A 22,777-nucleotide genomic window follows, 5' to 3' on the forward strand; every position below is an offset into this window, starting at 1 on the left:
AACTACAGAGGTGAAAGAGACCCTGTGGATCATCAAGTCTAGACCCTATCAAGGAAACACAGTGGGGAATTGAACTCCCAACCTCTGGCTCCACAACCAGATTCCTAAAATGCTTATAATGCACTAAACAACACTACAGTATTGATAAAGTTGTCCCCTGCAGCATTTGACTGAACTGTCGTATTAGAGAAAGCAGGGCATGCAAAAGAGTCCTTGCAAGCAATCACCTGGCCTTCTACCACCATGCAGCAGCAGAGGGAAAAAGGAGGCTAGGAAAGACGAAAACAATGTCCTGAAACAGCCAGAAGTTAAAACATGCTAGGAAGTTTAAACAGAAGGACAAGCTGATCTGAAAGAGTCCGCCAATGATCTACATGCCGCCCTCTAGCACAATAAAATGCATAAAAATAATTTTAAAAAGCTATGCCTACATCTCTTCCAAACGCAGTACATTTGGGTGACTGGCTTATGCCGTCTAAAATCAATTCGAGCTCTTTGGCTTCCACTTCTTGCCCCGGTATTTTTGGAAGTTTCAGTGAAACTAGTTGAAATACACCTGGAGAAACAAAAAAACACGTGGTTAACAACGTGACTCATCCAACGTATGCACACGTATGGCCACTACGGACATAATGGTAAAGCAGGGCTCTGGAGAATCACTGGCTTATAGTCCACGTTGCTAGATCACTCTTGTTTAGCTCCTGCTGCTGACAGAACCCCTTAAGAAAACACAGGCTTTAAGTCTACAGTCTATCGTTACACAAGAATACAGAAACCTGATTTGTCAAATGTAACAGTGAACAAGACACACATGGAAGGGCCGTGGTTTGTTCAACCATGTTGTTTACAGGAGAAGCCCTACTGGAGTACTCCGTTCAACAACAATAAACCAGGTATATAACATCAACTTTGGTGTATCTTCTTCTCTATGGTTTTGAGTTTCCTTAAGTTAAGATAATCTAACTTAAGGAAACTCACAGAAGGCACCTACAGTCACCTAATGCAAAAATACAGAAGACTTTCTGGAAGTGAAAAAAATGGCTTCCATCTCCTAACCTCTCTATGAACTACTAGTCCCAGTTTCTCGATCCAAATGTAAAGCCAAATTGTGGTCAACGGTGGCTTCCTGGCTTGTTTTCCCGCTTGCACAGGAAGGCTAACAAAGGACCTGTGCAAACATATTTGAAGCTCATTGGTATCATGCAGGCACATGAAACTCACTTCATTAAACTGAGATTTGGTTGCAAAACTGTAGCCACTTTACAGCACCAACTGTATTTCTACACATTCTCTTAGATCCTGATGCCTTGATCCCCTAAGCACTCGCGGCAACAGAACAGCTCCGGCTGGAATAGGACATCAGTGCTCGTCAAGACAGCAAAATACATATCCAACCCAGCAGTTGGAAATTATTATTTGTGTTCATGGTAACAGAAGGTTAAAAGCTCTTATGACACAGTGTAACTGCCCCCTTTTAGAACAAGTTATGATTATAGTTTCTGGGCGTAGGTTTAACAACCTCAGCCTTCCCTTCAGCACAGATATCAATCTTGGTATAGCTCTTCTGCATCAACACACAACTGAGATTCTGCTGAGACAGCTAACGCTGTACATCTTCGTAAGTGCTTGTGGTTATGAACCAGAATGGCACGTTAGGCTTCATGTTCTGAATAGCACAATGACATCTCTAACTGAATGCTCTATGCCTCCTCCCCTGCTACAGTTTTCAGTTTCGCCATAATGTCTCATCTGAAAAGCCTGCTTAATAGAAATTTTAAAAATGATGCCCCTCGCAACAGCAAGACGACAACATGAAGACTTCCGCCACCTTAAAGACCAACAACTTTATTACAGCCTAATTTTCAGGGAGCACACAAGCGTGCTAATTCTTAAGCTATCACAGGACTCTGTGTGCCATATACGGATTTCCAAATACCCCTTTGGAAATCATAGGAGGAGGTAACAAAACAGTCTGGGAATCTGATGGAGCATACATCCCATAAATGAACAAATAACCTACCCTTGAAATGCAATGTAAAGTGAATTTTTCAGGACATGCTGTAAAGCAGGGGGGCTTTCCACACCAACCCTGGCTGATCACCTATTCCTTTTTTTCTTCTGTCCACTTCGGTTCCCATATGATCGTTCTGCACCATCTGCTTTTATGGTTATTTGCTTTTAGTGCTTTCATTTTTATTTATCCTCTGTTTTATATCGGCTGGAAACGCCCAAAGTAGTGCCTTCATAATTAACTTGTAAACCGCCTAGAGAGTGCTTGAAGCACTATGGGGCGGTATACAAGCAGCACGCTTTGCTTTGCGCCTTGGTGTGAATGGGAGTGGGATATAAACTGAATGAATGAATGAAATTGAAATTTATTTATTTTTTATTTACTGCAAATTCCTGTGCTGAAACATTACGCTCAAGAACCTTTACAACAAACAACAAGAACAGAAGATCTCAGATCATGACCTACCTGACTGTTCTGCATTATCCTTTGGGATAATAAGAAACACAGAGTTCTCAAAACTGGCAAGCGCATAGAGTGCAAGGAGTTTGAACCCAACAACAAATGTCTGGAAGAGAAAACAGACAAATCAAACACAACAGGTGCAAACTGGAAATTGAGGCAAGTGCAGGCAATTTTTCAATTTATTCAACCAATGTATTTGCAGTCCATTCTAGAGACCAGAAACATCTGCATTTACAGCCACCTCTATGCTGAAAAGCATCCATTCATCTCCTACACATTTGCAATCTGAGTTAGGTGGGAATCCTACAAGCACTTACATGGGCTAAGTCCCACTGAACTTAAAAGGACACGGTTCTGCAATAGGGTGAATTTGATTTAATTTTTTTTAAAAAATCACTTTTTGGATGATTTAAATAAAAAATCGATCTTTTGATTTAAATCGTAACTTAAATAAATTTTTAAAAACCCACTGGTTTTTATCCACCCTGGCATGGAGTATTGTAGGGCACATACAATGAATATATTCCAGCATTCAGAAAAGTGGCTTGAAGGGCAAGGATGAAACAATCCAGGTGTCCACAGAAAACGTAAACACAGAGACTGACTGCATTTTCTCTGGCGCATATCACTTAACCTCCCAGGTGAAAACAATGAAGTTGGTAGGCTGGCAAGAGGAAAAGAGAGGAGAAAAAGAAAAGCTTTCCAAACCTTGATGAGAATGCCATCCAAAAAATCCCAAAGCTTAATGGTGCCATCTAGAGACCATGAATAGAGCTGTGGTGAGAAAGAGAGAAAACGGAAGTCATCCATCACCAGGAACCTCAGCTTTGCTGACAGTTCCATCTACTTAACAGACTGCCAGGTTACTGCGCATTTTCAATATAAGTGAACTCGATATGGAAAAAATGCTGTCAAAAATGACAAATCTGAACTGGAGGCTGGAGTATCAGCTAATGAAATTAAAACCAACAGACAAACTGAAACACAATGTCTATCAGCCCCATTCCTTTTCAAAGTTTAGAATGAACACCTTCTTGTTACCCCATATTTCTTCTTACAGACATTCTGTCTTAATGAATAAATACAATAGGGCTACTGTGTCAACAACTACCCTGTTTTCCGAAAATAAGACAAGGTCTTATATTCATTTTTGCTCCAAAAAACGCATCAGGGCTTATTTTCAGGGGATGGTTTATTTTTGTCATTGACAACAATCTACAGTTATTCAAACAGAGTCATGTCATCTTCTGATTACTGCACAGGGGTGGAGGGCGGGGTTTCACTCAACTGGGGCTTATTTTTGGGGTAGGGCTTATATTATGAGCATCTTGAAAAATCATACTAGGGCTTATGTTCAGGTTAGGCCTTATTTTAGAGGAAACAGGGTACTAGAAGGAGACACTTTAAAATGATTGAGAGAAAATTACAAGTGAATTTATTGATTACTGGGAGACAAGTGTAATGTTCTAGGGTCCCCCCCCAAAGAAACAAAAACAAAACCCTAACATAATTGAGACAGCTACAGAAACTAGGTGAGCAGATATAAGATGAATATATCATTGACTAAATTAAGAAAATTCAAATAATTGGGGATTTTATGATTTTCTAGGTTTCTCAGATGGTTGTTTGAAGATTAAATTCTGCAATTTCATGATTCTAGAAACTCAGAAGAGACAAGGAAAAAATGTGGCACCCACAGAAACAAAGGCTTTTGGGGCTAAACCAATCAGATATTATTAAATCCAAATTACTGGTTATGAGGCACACTATTAAAGGAGGTTGAGATTAAAGCTTGATTAAGTGCCAAAACACGACAACATCAAGACTCATAACAACCTGCAAATGGTTTTGGGGATTCAACTGGATTCCTGTCACCAGGTTACTATGACCCTGCAGGATATGCAGACATTCTTCTGTAGCTGTACTGTAGACTTTCACATAATCACCTGAAGTGCACAAGAGGTACCTATTAATTAACAAAACAAAACACCATCATATCAGTGAAAACATCCTTAGAGTACTCTATAAAGGTAAAGAACATGCACTGTGATACGAATTTATCAAACAAATATTGGCCTGTGACTCTCCAACATTAAAATAGAATTTAAAAAACTTAAATGATGCAAGAAAACCAGTTTCCCCCATATAAGAATGTTTAAATATCATAGTAAATCCAAGCTGCTTCAGAGAGACAGACATCTGAAGGATGAAATGTCCTGGACTTTAATATCTTCAGGAGAGGCCCTCTTAAAAATACCAATGATGCCGGACTAACAAGAATGTCAGAGAGGGCTTTCTCCTTTGTGGCTTCTAAGCTATGGGATGCAGTTCCTTCTGAGTTGCGATCTGTTTCCATCCACCCTGTCTGATTTTAAGAAGGGAGTAAAAACACAATTTTTAGACTGGCAGTGACATAGTATTTATTTAATTATTTCTTAGATTTGTATACTACCCCATTAGTGCAAAGCGCTATTCTGGACAGTTTACAGCAAGTAATAAAACACAGCAACAAGGAAATTACATAAAACCCATCACCAGATAAAAGGAGATGCAAATAGAAGCATAATTGAAAACAGGGGGCAGCAAAGGATAAAAATCAGGCAGGGTTGTATTGGAAGGCTTCTCTGTAAAGCAACATCTTCAGAAGCCTTTTGGATGTCAGGAGGGAGGGAGCCGAGCTTCTACTGGGAGCTGATTCCAGAGTGTTGGTACCACAGCAGAGGAAGCCTGGCATTTCACAGGTGATTTCATGGCCTCCTTCAGAGTGGGCACCCCGGAGAACATTGCTTGGGAGGACCTGGTGGAGCAGGTAGATGACCTTGGGAAAAGGCGCTCTGACAATTATCGTGATCCCAAAGTGTGTAAAGGTCAAAACCTTGAGCTTGAACTGGGACACAACAGGTAACCAGTGCAGGTTTGCCAGAATTGGAGAGATGTGATCAAATTTGCTCACACTGGCAAGGTACAGAAGATGTTCAGGAAGGTGGCCTATCATTTCCACCGCTCCCCTCCTTCACCACCTTCTATGGCTAAGCAGGGATTTGAACCGAAGTCTCCCGAGTCCTCGCCTGACCCTCTATGCACAACACCACACTGGCTCTCAAATGCAGCCCTGCCTCTTTTGCACCTGACCACTGTTCACATTTCTGATATCACATTCTCCTGACATGAAACAACTTCCTTTAATACAGCCTTTTCAATTCTCTGAATAGCCTTTCAGTGGTTGCAAATCAAGAGAACAGATGCAACAACGCATCTGAGGCTGCAAAGCTTTAACCAGTTACTTGGAAATATACCCACAGAACTCAGTGGCTCTTCCTTCTGAATAGTCAGGGTACGATTCTACAGCCAAAGCAAAATCAACACAGGTCAGTCCAGGAGTAAATTTCTGAAAATCCAGTTAAAACTGTCTTCCTCAGCCTGGTATTTTCCAGTGGGTTGAACTGAACACTACTATGGCACTGCATTTTATTACATCTGAGTTAATGGAGACTAATTTATATTAGTTAGGATACTCTGAGAGCTGGAAACCAAGTCTTACGAGGAAAAGCTGGAAGAACTGGGCATGTTTAGTCTTAAGAAAAGAAGACTGAGGGGAGACAGAATACTATACAGATTAATCGGTTTTCAATGCACTGTAGGTCAATGGAGACTTGACTTACAAACTTTTTGACTTGAGAACCGCCTTCCAATACGGATTAAGTTCTCAAGTCAAGACCCCACTGTATCAGGAAAAACTTCTTAACTGTTAGAGCAGTACGACGATGGAACCAATTTCCTTGAGAGATGATGAGTGCTCCAACACTGGGGGCACTCAAGAGACATTTAGACAACCCCCTGGCAGAAATCCTTTGATTTGTATTCCTGCATCGATGGCCTCAGAGGCCCCTTCCAACCCCATAAGTCTATGATTCTAGTTGGACTAAATTTTGGATTAAATTTTCCATTACTGTATACTGTAACTTGGCTATCAGCAATAGCTATCGACCAGGAATTGTTGCCCCAAACACTTGTATGAGAAGGCAAGATTCTCTGGAAAAGACCGTCATGCTGGGAAAAGTGGAAGGCAGCAGGAAAAGAGGAGGGTCAAATACGAGATGGACGGACTCCCTCAAGGAAACCAAAGGCTGGAGTTTGCAAGAGAGCTAGCTGATCAGGGCTGGGGAGGGCCGGGCGTTTTGGAGAGGGCTCCCTCCTGGGGTAGCCACCAGTCGAGGTCAGGGCGATGGCAGGATTCACTCAATCGGAACCCGATCTACCTTCTCCTGCGTCGTCCCCGATCAAAACAGGTGCTCCAGGTTTTGGAAGCCTTTCACCAATAAATCCACCCAGAGGAACATCCGAGGGAAGCGAGCCATGCTCTCTCCCGCCACAGCATGCCCGGAATCGCAGTCGAAGAAGCTCCGAGGATGCAGCGCCACGCGATCCCCCCCGACCCCGCAAACCCTCGTGTCGCGTTTCCACACGTGCGCGTTCGCGTGTACCTAAGCTCCGGGGACCGTCAGGATAAAGAAGCAGGCAGGCCCAGCCACCCCTTGCCCCGGCCACCACCGCCGCCCCGGCCACTCACTTGGAATCGGCTGAGAAGACGGCGCGACTCCCATTCAACCCGCTGCCGCCGCAACGCACCACGCGGAGCTGCTCCGGCGCCACCATCTTCCTTCCTCCCTCCCGGCCCCGCACGAAGCGCCGCGACCGGTCTAGGCAAGCGTTTCCCGGGGCTCTATAGCCTCAGTTTAGCCTTCGATACGGACCCACTTCCGCTCTCTTCGTCAAGAGAGGATCAAGGCAGGAACCAGGGCTATAGAGACAGAAAGAGAGGCTAGAGCGCCTCCTCGCCACGCCCCTCTCGTTGCCTCCTCTGTTGGAACTCCTAATGAGAAAGGAGGGAGGGATGTTCGCGACTCTTATTTTTTTAACACATCTATGAGGCTGCGCTCAATTTGAGCAAGAGCAGGACATAGAGATAAAACGGTAGACTCTTACTCAGTGGGCATACCTTGTCCATTTATACTTCCATTTACTTTCTTCTCCCTTAATGCAAATACTGATACTTTCCGCCAGAAACGAACCAACATGCTAGTTGTATTGTTCCGTCGTTCCATAAAGGTCTACGCCTCGTGATCAGTTTTTGGGGAGATGATGTGAAAGCACAGCATATGCTTTTAGACAACTTCCTGGCAGACATGACGTGAAAGCACAGCATATGCTTTGCACCCTCCTTTTAAGCCATAAATTACTGCATGTAAATATAACATACACCCAAGAGCCAATGAATATTTATTTAGTATGAAACAGATATTTCATCCAACATTTTATTCCGTTTCCATACGTCTGAGGAAGTGGACCTGTCCACGAAAGGTCATATTGAAATATAATAGTCTTTAAGGTGCCCCAAGTTTTTTGTCTTGCTTTGTTTCCTTGGGTTTTGCCTGATATCCTTTTAAGGGGAAGCAGCAGAAGCTTGTGCTGCGTTTCAGGCAAAAATAAAGGGGGACGAGAAGCAAAAACAAAACAAAGCACGGTAAGAGTTGTGACCGCTGCAGCCTTTTGCCCCTTTTCCTCCTTTTGATTTTGCAATAAGCTGAGGCAGACTGGTGCGGCTACTTGGGGGTCGCGGGGTTTCCCCCTTTGTATTTCATTTGGGGAGTGTGAGGTTACACGCTGAATGGGCCTCATTACCCTAGGGATTTTTTCTTTTAATAATTATATCTGCAGAGCGGGAAGGGATCATCAAGTCGAGCCCCTGTCAACGAGGCACACAGTGGGGGAATCGAACTCCCAACCAGACCGCAAACCCCTGAGGTATTCAGCAGTTACTCAGAAATGGTTTACCCTTCCCTTCTTCTGAGAGGGCAACTTCTGGAACGGTGCAGCTGCAACTTGCTGAAGGCTACACAGGGTGGCGCTTATTTGCAGGAGGCACCCTGGGGGGAATCGAACTCCCAACCTCTGGCTCCACAGCCAGATGTCTAAGCCGCTGGGCTCTCCAGCAGTTTACAAGGGTTTGTGTCATTTATATATAAAAGAGAGCTTAGCCAGCTCTTGGTGATGGTGGTTTGAGAAATGAATGCTTCAGTCTCGTTTGGAGAGGCGAAACGTAGAATGGGAGCCAAATGTCTTCCCGCTTTTAAAATCTTCTTAGACTTTGTGGAGAGGGTACTGCATTTCAAGTCCTTGGACCAAGTGAAACATGTTTTTATTTTTATTTTTTTTTAAGATGGGGAATGCTTCTGTTTTGCAATTTCCAAGTTCTGACGTGTGAAATTAAAACTTGACCTTAAGAGTATATACTTTGAGGTTACGTGATTTATTGAAACAGTTCCAAAATATAAAGTAAGGATAATTTCTTTCTTTTTGAAATAATTTGTATTAATATAACAAACAAAAAAAGACAGCAAGCTATCAGACATAAATTATATTACACCCTCTTAAATTCACTATTCTTGTACAATATCACTCTTTGCATATTTTCTCCAGTCAGTGCCACCCTCCCCTTTGGAACTAGGTTCCTGTACTTTGACTTTACTGTTAATGCTTCTCCAGATCTCTCCAGAACTACATAAATTCTTCTTTTGGTGTGCACCCCTTCCCTTTAGTCAAGACATGTTCAAGAAATGCATTCCATATTTCTCTGAAGCCATTTTAAAAAAATGTTCCTCTTCTGATCTTCACAACAGAAGTCAATTTATCATTAATTGCCATATTCTGCATTTCTCTGTACCATTCTCATTGAGGGGTGGGAAGGAACATTCCCCCTCCCATTTTGTTACACATGTTTCATGCAAAGCTAGTAGATAAAATGTCGCACATACCTCAGCACATATCCTATACCTATAGTTTTTTCTCTTTTTCACAAAAGACTTAAAGATCAGTGAGTCCAGTTGTTTCACAGTTACTACCTGTTAAATTGGCCCACTTGAGTCACTTTGGACATATAAAAATTCTGATAGAAGAAGCTATATATCTTTTCCCACTATACATACCTGTATGTATCCCTGATTCCCCCCCTCCCCATTTTTGCTGCTATTTGTGCTGATAGCTTTTAGTACAGCGTGGCTAACTGATCTGAATAAATGTGTCTGATGTTTGAATTTATGATCATTTCCTAATTACAGCTTTGTTGCTGTCTAATATAGAATCATCCACTGTGCAACTAGAAAACAGATTGCTATGACAGATTAAATTATATTCACTATGGGTAGGATGAAAATCAGATTATGTAAAAGCATGCTGTATTTATATTTCTGATAAGAGTCCCCTCTGTCTTTAAAGACATATTTTTTGGTCATTATTACCACCAGAAGCTTTTTTGCTTAGTCTGGCTTCACCTCTTGTTTTTTTAATTAAAATCCAATTATATCAGTTCTAATGGACATCTACCGTTGGCCTGGTATTTCCTTCTCTCAGACAGGAAAAGAGGGTCATTATGTATTTAAAAATGCATTACTGAGTGACAGGATCACACCAATTTAGTCTAATTTAAAGTCTCAGCATTACTGTGGAGTATTTGACCAGCGCAGACTTAGAATTTCAGAATTATAGAAATTCATAATGGAGGATTAAACAGAACAAATACTCTTAACGGTAGACTTATATTGTTACATTGTAAATGCAGTGGTATTACAACCAGAATATAAGAGCAAAGAAGTAGTAGTAAAGCAAAGTGACTTTGTTGAATGCCTTAGTATGAATAAAATGAGAAATAATGTGGTGCAAATACAAGCTACCAATGTGAGAGTTATAAAATCTTGGAGCACTGATGCTTCCTACAGGTTGAGAAGAAACCATCATGATGCTGATGATGCACACTGGGGGCAGGGGGAGGATGGAATCTGATTTTGGAAGTTGCACCAAGAGTCAAAACTTTAGAAGTTAATTGCCCAAATGTTTGTGTATGTAATTTATCAATATGTGATAGTGTGTTGAAAATCCTGTTAAGTCTTTCACAGAATGTGGCCTCATGCCAGAATTAAACTGGAATTTATTGTCCCCTGTAATGTTTTGACAGCTGAAGAGTAAAGAAACACATTCTTTTCCTTAGTTATGGAGTTTGAAGAACCACAGAACTGACAAAAATTCATGGACCCATGGCAGTGCAAAAGGCAGATGTTTGGAATTAGTTTTTTTAGACTTAGAATTAAATCATGAGATCAGGTGTTGGTTATAAGTACCAGAATAAATGGAACTCTCATGAATTCACTCATTATCCCAAACCTTTCTTTATTTTTGCACTTTAATTTTCACGTGGAGAATGCAATCACTTTGTTGCTATTGTTAAACAACAGGGACCCTAAAAGCTTTGTCGTTTTATTTCCAATTATGCTGAAATCTACCAGTGGATCCGTTCTACCAGGTCCCCACCCTGATTTATTGAATGGAGGGATGGTAGATGGGTGTCTTGGTGAAACATTACTATTAGATGAACCTCTATTATTCTTAGGCTGTTACGGTACAATTTTGAATGAATAAGTGTAATTTTGCCTTCTTGCCAAATATTACAAAAGTACTGTATCTAAATTATAATGGTTACATAAATATATGTATTGATACATACAGTACAGATACCTATGTGTTTGTGTATATGAAGTTCATACAGATACTCAAACTCTATTTTTAAAAGGATCAGCAGTCCATCAAACTCTGTGCTGTGTCTACTACAAGGTAATACATGTTTTCTGGGATGACATTTCCCCCCTTGTTTCTTTCTGATATTCTTGTATGTCTTCCAGAGTTAACTCTTCACATATTATCCAGTTTATATCTGTGTATCTCTAGATAACTGGTATGATTTCTCAAACAAATTCTATGGATTTTCTTTTAAAATAAAGAATAACCTGCATCGGTGGAAAGATATATTATTTGTTTTAAAAGAAACCCCATAGATAGAATTTGATGATCCATTTATGTGCTTAAACCTGAATGCCATAAGGTGTCGCTAGAGCTTTATTTCAAATTCAAAAAGTCTCTGTGCTTCTAGTGTGATAAAATTATCCTTTATCTTTTTCTCTTGAGAAACATTGGGATGCTCCCATGCCATAAACATATGATTTAGGGGTTTGCAAATGGTATTGTCCACTTCCTCTGCCTCTAAGTGGTTATTCATCTCAGTATACAAATGTTGTAGTTGATGTATATCTAATATAACTGAAGTTTATTTTTTATAAAGGGGCCAAGTGGAATGCAACATCCAGAGCCAGTACATTAATAAAATCAATGCCTTAAACAGAGGCATTGTAACATATGGTAGTTGAAAATCATCTCATAAAAGCTACACGCCTCTTTTATTACAACATGTTGACAGTTTTATTGTGATGGTCATTGTTGTTTTGCATAATATAGCCACTGGGGGATGCATGGCCACCAGAGAATGCCATCCCAGAGACTCACTTGCCAGTGGGGTTGATGTGGTGGGCCAGGGAGTCCATCCATCTTGGCTTATTGGCTGGACATTGTGAGGCACAGTGTGGTTGAAGACTACATTAGCAGTGCTGGCTAACCCTTGCTGGGACCCTGCCTTACCCCGGATTGAGACCTCTGGTAATAACTTGTGGGCATGTTCCATAAAGCATAGTAAATATGAATAAAAAGCAAAGCAAAGCGTGCTGCTTATATACCGCCCCATAGCGCTTTGAGCACTCTCTGGGCGGTTTACAAATTAATTATGCAGGCTACACATTGCCCCCCCCCCCCCAGCAAGCTGGGTACTCATTTTACCCACCTCGGAAGGATAGAAGGCTGATAATGTCAGTGGATGACTGCTGTTTTTGGAGTATTAGAGCCTTTTCAACATCAGCCAACGTGGGGGTCTTGTTCTAAGGCAGTGGTTCTTAACCTTTTTGAAAGAAACGCCCCCTTGAGCCATTGAGGAAGTTATCATCGCCCCCCCTCCCCACGGTGATGATATCTTTTTATTTATCTATCTATCTATCTATCTATCTATCTATCTATCTATCTATCTATCTATCTATCTATCTATCTATCTATCTATCTATCTATCTATCTATCTATCTATCTATCTATCTATCTATCTATCTATCTATCTATCTATGACACTTAAATCCAATGACCCCTGAAAACAAAATTCAATTCCAAGAAAATGAAATGCCCCCAAAAGTAACATTTAATGATTTAATTGCAAGTGAATTTTAAGACGCAAAAAGAAATATAAAAAGGGCATAAAAACAAACTGCAATGCAGGAACTAAAACTTTCAAGACAAAAACTCTGAAACTAAATTAAGATTGGAGGAAAATATTTATTCATGCACACTGTAAAAAGGCTGTAGCCATCTTCACAGGTTTGGCTTGCTCCAGCGCCCCCCTACCGCCCCCCTTCAGCTCCAGCGCCCCCACACCGCCCCTTTTCGTACTGCCCCCCTGAAAAATGAAATTGCCCCCTGGGGGGCATTATCGCCCACGTTAAGAACCACTGTTCTAAGGTACACGAGGGAGTGTCTAAAGCTGTTTCAAGATGGCGTCTTCCCCCTGTACTGGATGGAACATGCAGCTATGTCTTGTATAGGCCAAGCATCCTGAGAAGATTTAGACCTGAAGGCGTTCTTCCCAGGGAGGTTCTGCTAATAGGGTAGGACAGGAGAGTATTAAGTCATTTTACAAGGACTGCAAGAGTTGTTTCTTCTTTTGATTTAGGATTCCCATGGACTCTTAACATTTAAATAGCGGTTATGGTTTTCCCTCTGAAACTCATTTGTAAGAGTGTCCTGGTTTGCTATCCAAGTCTGACTTCAGTTTGATTGTCACCATTGAGTTTGCTAACGGTTTACGGAAACTGGGAATTTATCTGGCAACTCTTGGTGATGAAGGCACCTCCTTTACACATTCCTGCATTTCAGGGTGTCTTGTCTGGCCTGCCTTAGGCTCCACATACTTATACTGTATAGCCTGCCTTGACCTGAGCAGATAAAGGCTTTCCCTGGGGAAAGAATACAGCTGGTTTGAGTTATCACTTAGCCTGGGGGAGATATATTTTTTTTCCACTTCGGCCAGCAGTGTCAGCATCCCAGTAGCAGCAGGAAGAAGCAGAAAGACAGCACAAAGGGTCAGGATGATGATAAACAGCTTACCTGCTCTGCGAGGTAGATAGGTAACTCCAAAACAAATAGCAAAGAACAGAACTTTGCCATTATGGTTCCATGCTAGCATTTCAAAGTTTTTGCAATTTTCCTGAAAGATAAAGGGGGGAGGGAAGGGGGCTTTTATAGTGGGTGGGACTTGGGGAAAAGCAAATACATTGAAGTCTGTGTATACACCTCCTCCTGTATCACAGTATGGTCAAGTTATGTGGCAATGTGAATAAAATGAACACTGAATGAACGATGCTTTTCGTTGTCACCTATGGGACTGCAGTGCAAGGGTGACAATCAGTCAGTGTCAAAAGATCCTCAACTGGACCAGCATTCCCAGTTGTATACTTGCTACCCTACCTTTGGCCACAGTATTGGACCGCCATTCCCAGTCCACAGAGTTTGTACTTGGTAGCCCCACCTATGGCCACAGATTTGGTTGGTGATTTATTTTCTCTGGCAGTCTTCAATTGCCCAGAGAGTGTTAGACTTTATGAACATGTGCAAAAAAGGGGTTTGTGGCAGCTGGTCACTTGGAAATCAGCTTTGAAAGAGCTGATCGTTTTCAAACCTTCTGTCTCAATGAAGGAGGAAAATAACCTCTTTGCGAACTGTAAAACTGGTTTCATTTCCAAGTAAAGGAAACGTGTAGACGTCTTGTTAATGCAGAAAACACCCCTGTGTTCTTTGTGATGGAATTCCTGGGACTTACAAAACTATTTTAAATAATAAAAATTGGGCTTAAGTGAGTTTTGATGTTCCTTCTTAAGAGTGGCCTGCTTCTTCCTTCCATGCTACGAGATTGCATAGTTGTAAGGGCAGCTCAGATTAAACAGTTAAATGAAAATGAAGAAGGAATGGCTGCAACCCCCTGGAGCATATTTATGTTATTAATCATCCACATCTGTTGAGACATACAGGGACTCCTGAACACAATTTTTTCCTGATGGCTTACGCCCACACTTGCTAACTAGGAGAAAGCTGAGTATTTGCAAAAGTCACAGCAGTTTTGTATCTGCTGAGACTGACTTCTGCATTTAATGATTTTCAAGTGTTTATATGTACCTTTGAGAATCTTCACAGGCTTTTATACTTTTGATGCAAATCCACTGAATCTGTGGACTTTGTATCCCCTTCAGTGATTCAAGCACAGAGCAACCAAATTTTTCCCCTAAGTAATTTCCAAACTAATTTGTCCTTTCCTATAACAATGCTATAATCACCTTCTTATTAATGTGTGTGTACTTCTAGCCCTCATTAATCTTTGAGAAAAAACAGTAATTGCCCTGAGAAGTATCAATTACACAAGCATGGAGACAACATCGAGGATTGTTGCCTTAATTAGCTTCAACAGTTTTATGAAATGAAAATGATATTGCTCAAAAATGGAAGGTACTCTGTTAAATTATTTGGAGACATGGTTGGCTCATAATTATTTCTCTGCACAGCATGCTATAATTTTTCACATGTAATAATGGCTGGATGCAACAGTAAAAGGGGACACCTTGAGAACAGGGCAAGCCTGTCGTGAAAGAGAATCTATGCTTCTGTATTTGTAAAATTGTTCTAAACAGCAAAAATAATGTTAAAGATTCATGTAAGCAGGAAACTAGTGTCTGCTTCCTTAGAAAAGCAGCAATTTTCTTTTTAAAATGAGTATTATATTTTATTGATGCATCTTGACCAAGTGTGCTTACATGCACATTATACAAAATTGGTGGTGAAAGAGTATAGCGGGCGCCTTGAGTTGTGAACTTAATTCGTTCCGGATGATGGTTGTAACTCAAGTTGGTTGTGGTTCAAAGCACCATTTCCCATAGGAGTACACTGAAAAGTGATTAATCCCTTCCGGCCGTTTTTTGGATGTATCTCAAGGTGCTAGTTGTATCTCAGAGCATTAGTTCCGATAGGAACTAATCCAAAAGTGGTTAATCCGTCACTACCACTAGGGAGAGACTGTTTTTTAACCTAAGATGACCTCTAAGGTTAAAAAAGGACAGGAAAGGAGGGAGGGAACAATGGGGAAAAGAGGCCTTTTTCCGATTGTATCTCAAAGCCCCGGCTGCAAGTCAAAGCAAAATGTTGTGACTGGAGCTGGTTGTAACTCAAATTGGTTGCAAGTCAAGATGGTTGTAAGTCGAGGCACCACTATATTGCTTTGCTCTGTTTAACATTAAATTGAGGGGAACATATGCTAGTTTTTTTTTTAAGTAACTGGAGAATACTAGAATTTCTTCTGTCAGTTTTTGTTGCCGTTTTATTTACAACCTCACATGTTGCCTCTGCTTTGAGAGATTGGGAGGGACTTTTTCTGGGCTGGAGTGACTGTCAAACTATCAGTCTAATCAATTATTTCCTGCTATCTCTTAATTCAAAAAGAGCCCTATGTCTCGGCTGAGTGTTCCTTTCCCTCTCATCCCTTTCGTCTTTTGGAAGTGGTTGTTTGTTGGCTGTTGATTATATTTGCAATTGTAAGTAATGTAACATTTTTATTCTTTCTCCTAGAAATGTCTCAGAACGAGTTATTGAGATTTTAAGTGCTAGTTAATGAGAAAAGGGTGGCCTATCTAGGGAACTTGTAGCCATTCTCTTCTGTGAGTCTCTGTATGTCTACTGCGAAGCACAAGAAATTTTACCGGAAATTCAAAACTCTGCAACATAAATTACGGCTCCCCAAAATTAATTAATTAATTAATTATATTTATTTATTAGAGTGATATACCGCCCATCTAGAACGTGTCTACTCTGGGCGGTTTACATAGAGCATAAAAATACAGTGGTGCCCTGCTATACGCTTGCCCCGCATGACGTCGAAATTGCTTAATGATGACATTTTTGCAATCGCTATTGGTTCCTATGGGGGAAATCCACATTACGTTGATTAGGAGCCTGCTTTGCGAACCGTTTGTTCGCTATACAGTGGTGCCTTGCTTAACAACGATAATCCGTTCCAGGAAAATCGCCGTTAAGCGAAAACATTGTAAAGCGAAATAAACTCCATTGAAACGCATTGAAACCCGTTCAGTGCGTTCCAGTTGGGTAAAAACTCACTGTCCAGTGAAGATCCTCCATACAGCGATCATTTTCGCTGCCTGTATAGTGAGGAATCAGTCCCTAAACACAGTGGGGAGCCATTTTAATTACCTGGCAGCCATTTTGAAACCGCCGATCAGCTGTTAGAAAAACATCGTTTTGCGAAGAATCGGTTCCCGAAGCAGGGAACCGATCATCGCAAAGCGAAATTCCCCCATTTAGACCATCGTTTTGCGATCATTGTAAAGCAGATTCGTTGTAATGTGGGGCAATCGTAAAGCGAGGCACCACTGTACAATGATTTTTCCAGTTCCGCAAAATGACTTCCCTCTGCAAAATGGCTTCCCTCCCTTCTCAAAATGGCTGCTTTCTGGAGGGAAGCTTCACATTACAGCGATTTTGAACAGCTGATCGGCAGTTCTCTATGGGCAATCTTCACTGGAGAATGAGGTATTTCCCCCATTGGAACGCATTGACCAGTTTTCAGTGCATTCCAATGGTTTCTGCCTGACGACGATATTGCTTAACAGTGATTTTCTTGGAACGAATTATTGTTGTCAAGCGGGGCACCACTGTAAATTGAGGTAAAATCCAAATTAATCATGAAGTCAAAGATGGGGAAAGGAAAAAAGAAGAAAAAGAAGAGAGAGGGGGGGAAGGGGAAAGGAAGATAGGCTAGGTAATGGCTGTAGGGAAGGCCTGCCTGTATAGCCATGTCTTCAAGCTAGTCTTGAATGCCTTAAGCCTGTTGGATTTCTACAGGTAAGTTGTTCCAGAGATAAGGGGCCACTGCCAAGATGGCCCAATTTCTAGTTTTTTCCCACCAGGCCTCTCTTGGTGTTAGGTCCCCCAGCGCCCCAGCCTGACTGGAGCGGGTGATACAGGTAGAACTGGGCAGAAGAAGGCATTCTGCTAGGTATTCAGGTCCTAAACAGTTAAGGGCTTTATATGTAATGGTTAGCATCTTGAAATCAATGCAGAAGCGGATAGGTAGCCAGTGTAAGGTGGCCAATGATTTCTGGCTGAGGCTGGGAGTTCAAATCCCTACTGGGCTTCCTCAATAGGAGCTGGACTTGATGATCCATAGAGTTCCTTCCAGCTCTGCAGTTCTAAGGTTATTATAGATGATGATGATGATGATGATGATGATGATGATGATGATGATGATGATGATGATGATGATGATGATTTCCTTTCAGGCACCCTTGCCATTTATCTCTTTTGCTGTAGAGAGATGTATGTTGCACATATCCAGAGGCTGGAGAAGGGGAAAACGTGGAAAGGTTTGGAAGGAACCAGCAGTGATGTACTAGGTAGGTACTTCACCACAAGCAAGGCAGGTCTGTGCAAATGACTGCTGACATAACAGATGACAAATGGGCTTCTTCTTCTCTTTGAAGGTATGCCCATCCTCATGCTACTGTTCCTCTGATGGTGATATCTGCTGTCTAGCCAGACTTGCACATGAAAGGAAGGCCATAGTAAGAACATCTAGTGGCAGATACAGCGTACACTTGCATTCAGATTTCCACATCCCCTATTTTTTGTTGCAAGGATGCAATCTGGGTAGCATCCCAAAAAATCTTGCCATGAATTCACATTATCCTGTATATGTGGATTGAATGATCCATATGAATGTCACAGTGTGGATAGACATATGTGTTCTTAGTTATGCTTCAGTGCTACATCATAAATACATTTCATTAACATCATACATGGACCAATGACTTTAAGACTGCATGCAGCACTGTTGGCCAGTGTCCCCATGCATATTTACAGTATATGTCTACATGGATTTCTACAAGTATATAATGCATGCTTGTATGTTACCTATCTATAGTACAAATCTATAGTCTTTATGCAAGTGCACAAACACACACACACAGAAACACACACACATACACACACTGAATTATTTAAAAAGCCTCCAATTTCACACTCACACACACACACACACACACACACACACACACACACACACACACACACACACACACACACACACACACACACACACAAAGAGAATTATTCAAAACCCTTCCAGTTTAAGAATGTGGGATACAGTGGTGCCTCGCTTAACTAGCGCACCGTTTAACGACGAATACGCATAGCGACGTCGCTTTTGCGATTGCAAAAGCAATGGCATTGCGACGTTTAGATAGGCAAAAACTCGCATTGCGATGTTTTTACAACAGCTGATCGGCGGTTCCAAAATGGCCGACGAGTGCCCAAAATGGCCACTGCAAGTGTTTTCGCGCCCTGCCCTCGCTTACCAAGGGCGCGAAAATAGCGGCGCTATGGAGGAACTTCGCTGAACGCTGAAGTTTAATGCGTTCCTATGGGGTTTTTCAATCCGTTTAGCGATGTTTTTGCATAGCGATGATTAATCCGGAACGGATTAACGTCGCTATGTGGGGCACCACTGTATTGTGCTTCTCTATCCATGATTCAAAGTGCCACAAAATAGTCTGATATCATGCTCACATTGCCAGCAGGAAAAAGGATGCCAGGCTTTACCTAGCTACCTAGAGAGCTTGTTGAAAAATAGCTGTGGCCCTTGTTTTGTGTTTTGGTGAAAAGTGGTTAACTGATGAAAAAAGGAGCCAGGGACTTTTCTCCTGCTTGGGTGTCACTTCGTCAATGGTAGTGAAGACAAGGGGGTCTCCTGTAGGCCATGCTGACTGCTGACATGGATGTCGTCAACATTCAAGCTGCCCTTACAGCCCTGCACTTCTAAGTTTATTATTATATTCCAGTACAGCAGGAAAATGATGTTCCTTGTTTGGATGGAAAGAGTGATAAGAAGAGTTAACGTTGTTCAAAGTGCCTACAGAAAAGTGTGAAGCAATGTGCTCCAGCACCTTCCTCAAGCAGAGCCTTCTCTTTGTGCATACTGGTTGGAATCCTTCGATGTAAATCCGCTTATTTTTCTCTGTTCTTCCCATCTGAACAAAACATTTCACCCTAACTTCTTGTGTTTATGAGTTAATTGAGTAAATGTACTGTATTTATACAATTGGGCTTCCATCGGATTTTACAGTCACTTCTTGACACCCATTTGTAAAAGATAAGATTTCAAAATCTGGCAAAGCCATTTTCCAGAAACAGCTGAAGGGGTTGAAATCTGAGCCAGCTGTATTGGCAGCGTTTCATACTGGGAAAACAGTTTATGTTGCCAAGAGGCTGTCCTGATGGGTTCCACCGCACATCTTTGAAAAAAAGGGGGGATGAGTGCGATGAGGAAGTTGTGTTGCAAGCACTTGCTGAGAAACCTTGGAACTTTGTGTGGATCTTTGCTAAACGTTTCTCCCTTGATCCTTCCTTAAGTGATCTATATTGAAACGTACTTTAAAGACAAACAAACCCATACATTAAACAATAGATATAGCGTGCCAAGCTTTTTGTATATTGAAATGGCAGTGAAATAGAACCGGCATCATGCAAGGGTTCAGGAGGAAACTGATCACACACCATAACAAGAGGTTATTGGAACCCTAAAGTTCCTTGAAAAGTCGGCTCTGGCTACAGTGACACATGCCTTAGTTACATCCCATTTGGATTACTGTAACACGGGCCCAATTCAAAGTGCTGGTCATTGCCTATAAAGCCATATACAGCTTGGGCCCAGGCTACCTGAAGGACCATATCTCCCTATATGCACCTTCCCAGTGATTAAGATCAGCAGAGGAGGCCCTCCTCTCGGTCCCATTGCCAGCACAAGCACAGCTGATGGGGACGCTGGGGAGAGGGCCTTCTTGGTGGCGGCTCCCAGGCTATGGAATGCTCCTCCTTGGGAGATCAGGATGGCCCTTTCTCTGTTATCCTTCCAAGAAAAGGTAAAGATCCATCTCTTCAGGCAGGTTTTTAACAATTATAACTGAATCCCTGAACCCTATTTTAGCAGAAATGTTAATCTTTTTTATGTTTTCATGTTTTAATCTTTTAATTATATTTTAAATTATATATTGTTTGATTTATCTTTTAATATTTAACTTATTGTGTTTTTAAATTGTGTGAATTTGAATGTTTTGAGCCATTTTGGGTCCTTTGTTGGGAGAAATGCGGCATATAAATAAAAATAAAAATAAAACTAGTAATAATAATAAAGTAGGAAACAAACCAGCAACCAAACACCTAAGGTCCTATAGTAAATTGCCCTAGGGTAGGCCCTTGAATCAATGGGACTAAGTGAGTCAACTCTCCCATAATTTCCACTAATTCATTTATTATGTTAAAGTAAGTCACAGTAAAAGTAGGCCCATTTGAATTAATGGAATTTACAGAGCAGGTGACTCACCACATTTGGTTAAAGTTGTTGCTTTTTTTAATATGAAGAGGCTTTACTCGTTTCGTGGTTCACAATTACATTAAAAGCTGATTTCTTTTGAATTCGAGTGTGTGTCAACCTGGATTTATTATGTGTGGAATTGATCCACCTAAAATAATTCATCCAGGGCTTCTTCACAGTTCCTTCTGCAACAACAACATCATGCATTTTTGTTGTGAAGGCTGGATTCCCAATTATCATCATATTTAACAAAAACACAGTTATAGACCTCTATATACACGTTTGCACTTAAATGTGCAAATATTTTGGACTTTGCTAAGCATATGGCGGTGCTAGGCCTTACGTATAACAATAACCACCTTAGAATTCCAGATCTGGAAGGGACCCTCAAGAGACCATGGAGTCCAGCCCCTGTCAAGGAGGCACCGTGGGGGGAATCGAACTCCCAACCTCTGGCTCCATGGCCAGCTACCTAAACCCTGAGCTATCCAGTAGGTCTTTAGCCTGAAGTGAGCAGACAAATGCTTGCTAAGGGTTCTATTATCACTTAGTTTTACTCCCTTATAGAACATACTTGTTTGTCTCTGCTTGATGCCCGTTATATTTAAAGTCCTTAGACCGCTCCCAGATTCTGAACAGTTATTTAGGCTCTGGGGATCTGGGGAAGACTTAGCTGGTGGGAAACCTTGTGCCACAATGGATTTACATCCCTTGGGTAATCAGCACCAGTTGTCACAACTTCTAAAACATGAATGGTGCAGAAACTGGGGGTCTGTGTTAAATAATATTTTGCATTGCTTTGAAAGTTAACTACTTTATACATTGGCACTGAACTGTCAGCCCACTTCACGTCCCATTAAAAACCCCGATATTGCTGTTAGGGCAGATGATCGGTAACACAGACAGAATCCACCGTATTGGTACACAATTTTTAGAATTAGCGGGATAGTGGCATTTCATTGTGAGAAATATGCAAGCATATTAATCATGAAACCTCCCAATCCTCTTAAAGTCAGAGTTGCTCATATTATTCCATTAGACCTTGAGGAAATGACAGAAAAATGTTGCACACCACAGGGTCTGGAGAACAAGACGTACTTTACCTTTAAGGTCGTTCGTTTAGTCGTTTAGTCGTGTCTGACTCTTCATGACCCCATGGACCAGAGCACGCCAGGCCCTCCTATCTTCCACTGCTTCCCGTAGTTGTGTCAATTTCATGTTGGTTGCTTCACAGACACTGTCCAGCCATCTCATCCTCTGTCGTCCCCTTCTCCTCTTGCCGTCGCACTTTCCTAACATCAAAGTCTTTTCCAAGGAGTCTTCTCTTCTCATGAGATGGCCAAAGTATTGGAGCCTCAGCTTCAGGATCTGCCCTTCCACTGAGCACTCAGGGTTGATTTCCTTTAGAATTGATAGGTTTGTTCTCCTTGCAGTCCAGGGGACTCTCAAGAGCCTCCTCCAGCACCACAATTCAAAGGCATCCATTCTTCGGCGGTCTGCTTTCTTTATGGTCCAGCTCTCACTTCCATACATCACAACAGGAAAAACCATAGCTTTAACTATTCGGACTTTTGTTGGCAAGGTGATGTCTCTGCTTTTTAAGATGCTGTCGAGGTTTGTCATCGCTTTCCTCACAAGAAGCAGGCGTCTTTTAATTTCGTGGCTGCTGTCTCCATCTGCAGTGATCATGGAGCCCAAGAAAGTAAAATCTGTCACTGCCTCTGTATCTTCCCTTTCTATTTGCCAGGAGGTGATGGAACCGGTGGTCATGATCTTAGTTTTTTTGATGTTGAGTTTCAGGCCGTTTTTTGCACTCTCCTTTTTCACCCTCATTACAAGGTTCTTTAATTCCTCCTCACTTTCTGCCATCAGAGTGGTATCATCTGCATATCAGAGGT

General features: G+C 41.6%; 1 protein-coding gene and 2 long non-coding RNA genes across 4 annotated transcripts in view; 1 reads left to right on the forward strand and 2 right to left on the reverse strand.

The window, feature by feature from the left end:
- WDR75 (WD repeat domain 75) overlaps positions 1-7,194 on the reverse strand; it is a 34,147-nt gene extending 26,953 nt beyond the window's left edge. Inside the window, exons 1-5 of one of the 2 annotated variants that reach the window (XM_020802887.3) lie at positions 7,044-7,194; positions 4,310-4,439; positions 3,182-3,247; positions 2,477-2,576; positions 432-556 (exon numbers count right to left, since the gene is read on the reverse strand). In XM_020802887.3, the coding sequence (XP_020658546.3) occupies positions 432-556; positions 2,477-2,576; positions 3,182-3,247; positions 4,310-4,439; positions 7,044-7,129 (507 nt within the window). In that variant the 5' untranslated portion in view covers positions 7,130-7,194. The remainder of the gene's footprint in view (positions 1-431; positions 557-2,476; positions 2,577-3,181; positions 3,248-4,309; positions 4,440-7,043) is intronic. The other variant, XM_020802888.3, reaches the window with a different exon arrangement.
- LOC144589262 (uncharacterized) overlaps positions 1-12,830 on the reverse strand; it is a 126,023-nt gene extending 113,193 nt beyond the window's left edge. Inside the window, exon 1 of the long non-coding RNA XR_013545294.1 lies at positions 12,528-12,830. This is a non-coding gene — a long non-coding RNA (uncharacterized LOC144589262). The remainder of the gene's footprint in view (positions 1-12,527) is intronic.
- LOC110083941 (uncharacterized) overlaps positions 7,851-22,777 on the forward strand; it is a 29,226-nt gene continuing 14,299 nt past the window's right edge. The window contains exons 1-2 of the long non-coding RNA XR_002301398.3: positions 7,851-7,997; positions 17,791-17,904. This is a non-coding gene — a long non-coding RNA (uncharacterized LOC110083941). The remainder of the gene's footprint in view (positions 7,998-17,790; positions 17,905-22,777) is intronic.

This window comes from Pogona vitticeps, chromosome 1, assembly GCF_051106095.1.
Source record: "Pogona vitticeps strain Pit_001003342236 chromosome 1, PviZW2.1, whole genome shotgun sequence".
Lineage (NCBI taxonomy): Eukaryota > Metazoa > Chordata > Lepidosauria > Squamata > Agamidae > Pogona > Pogona vitticeps.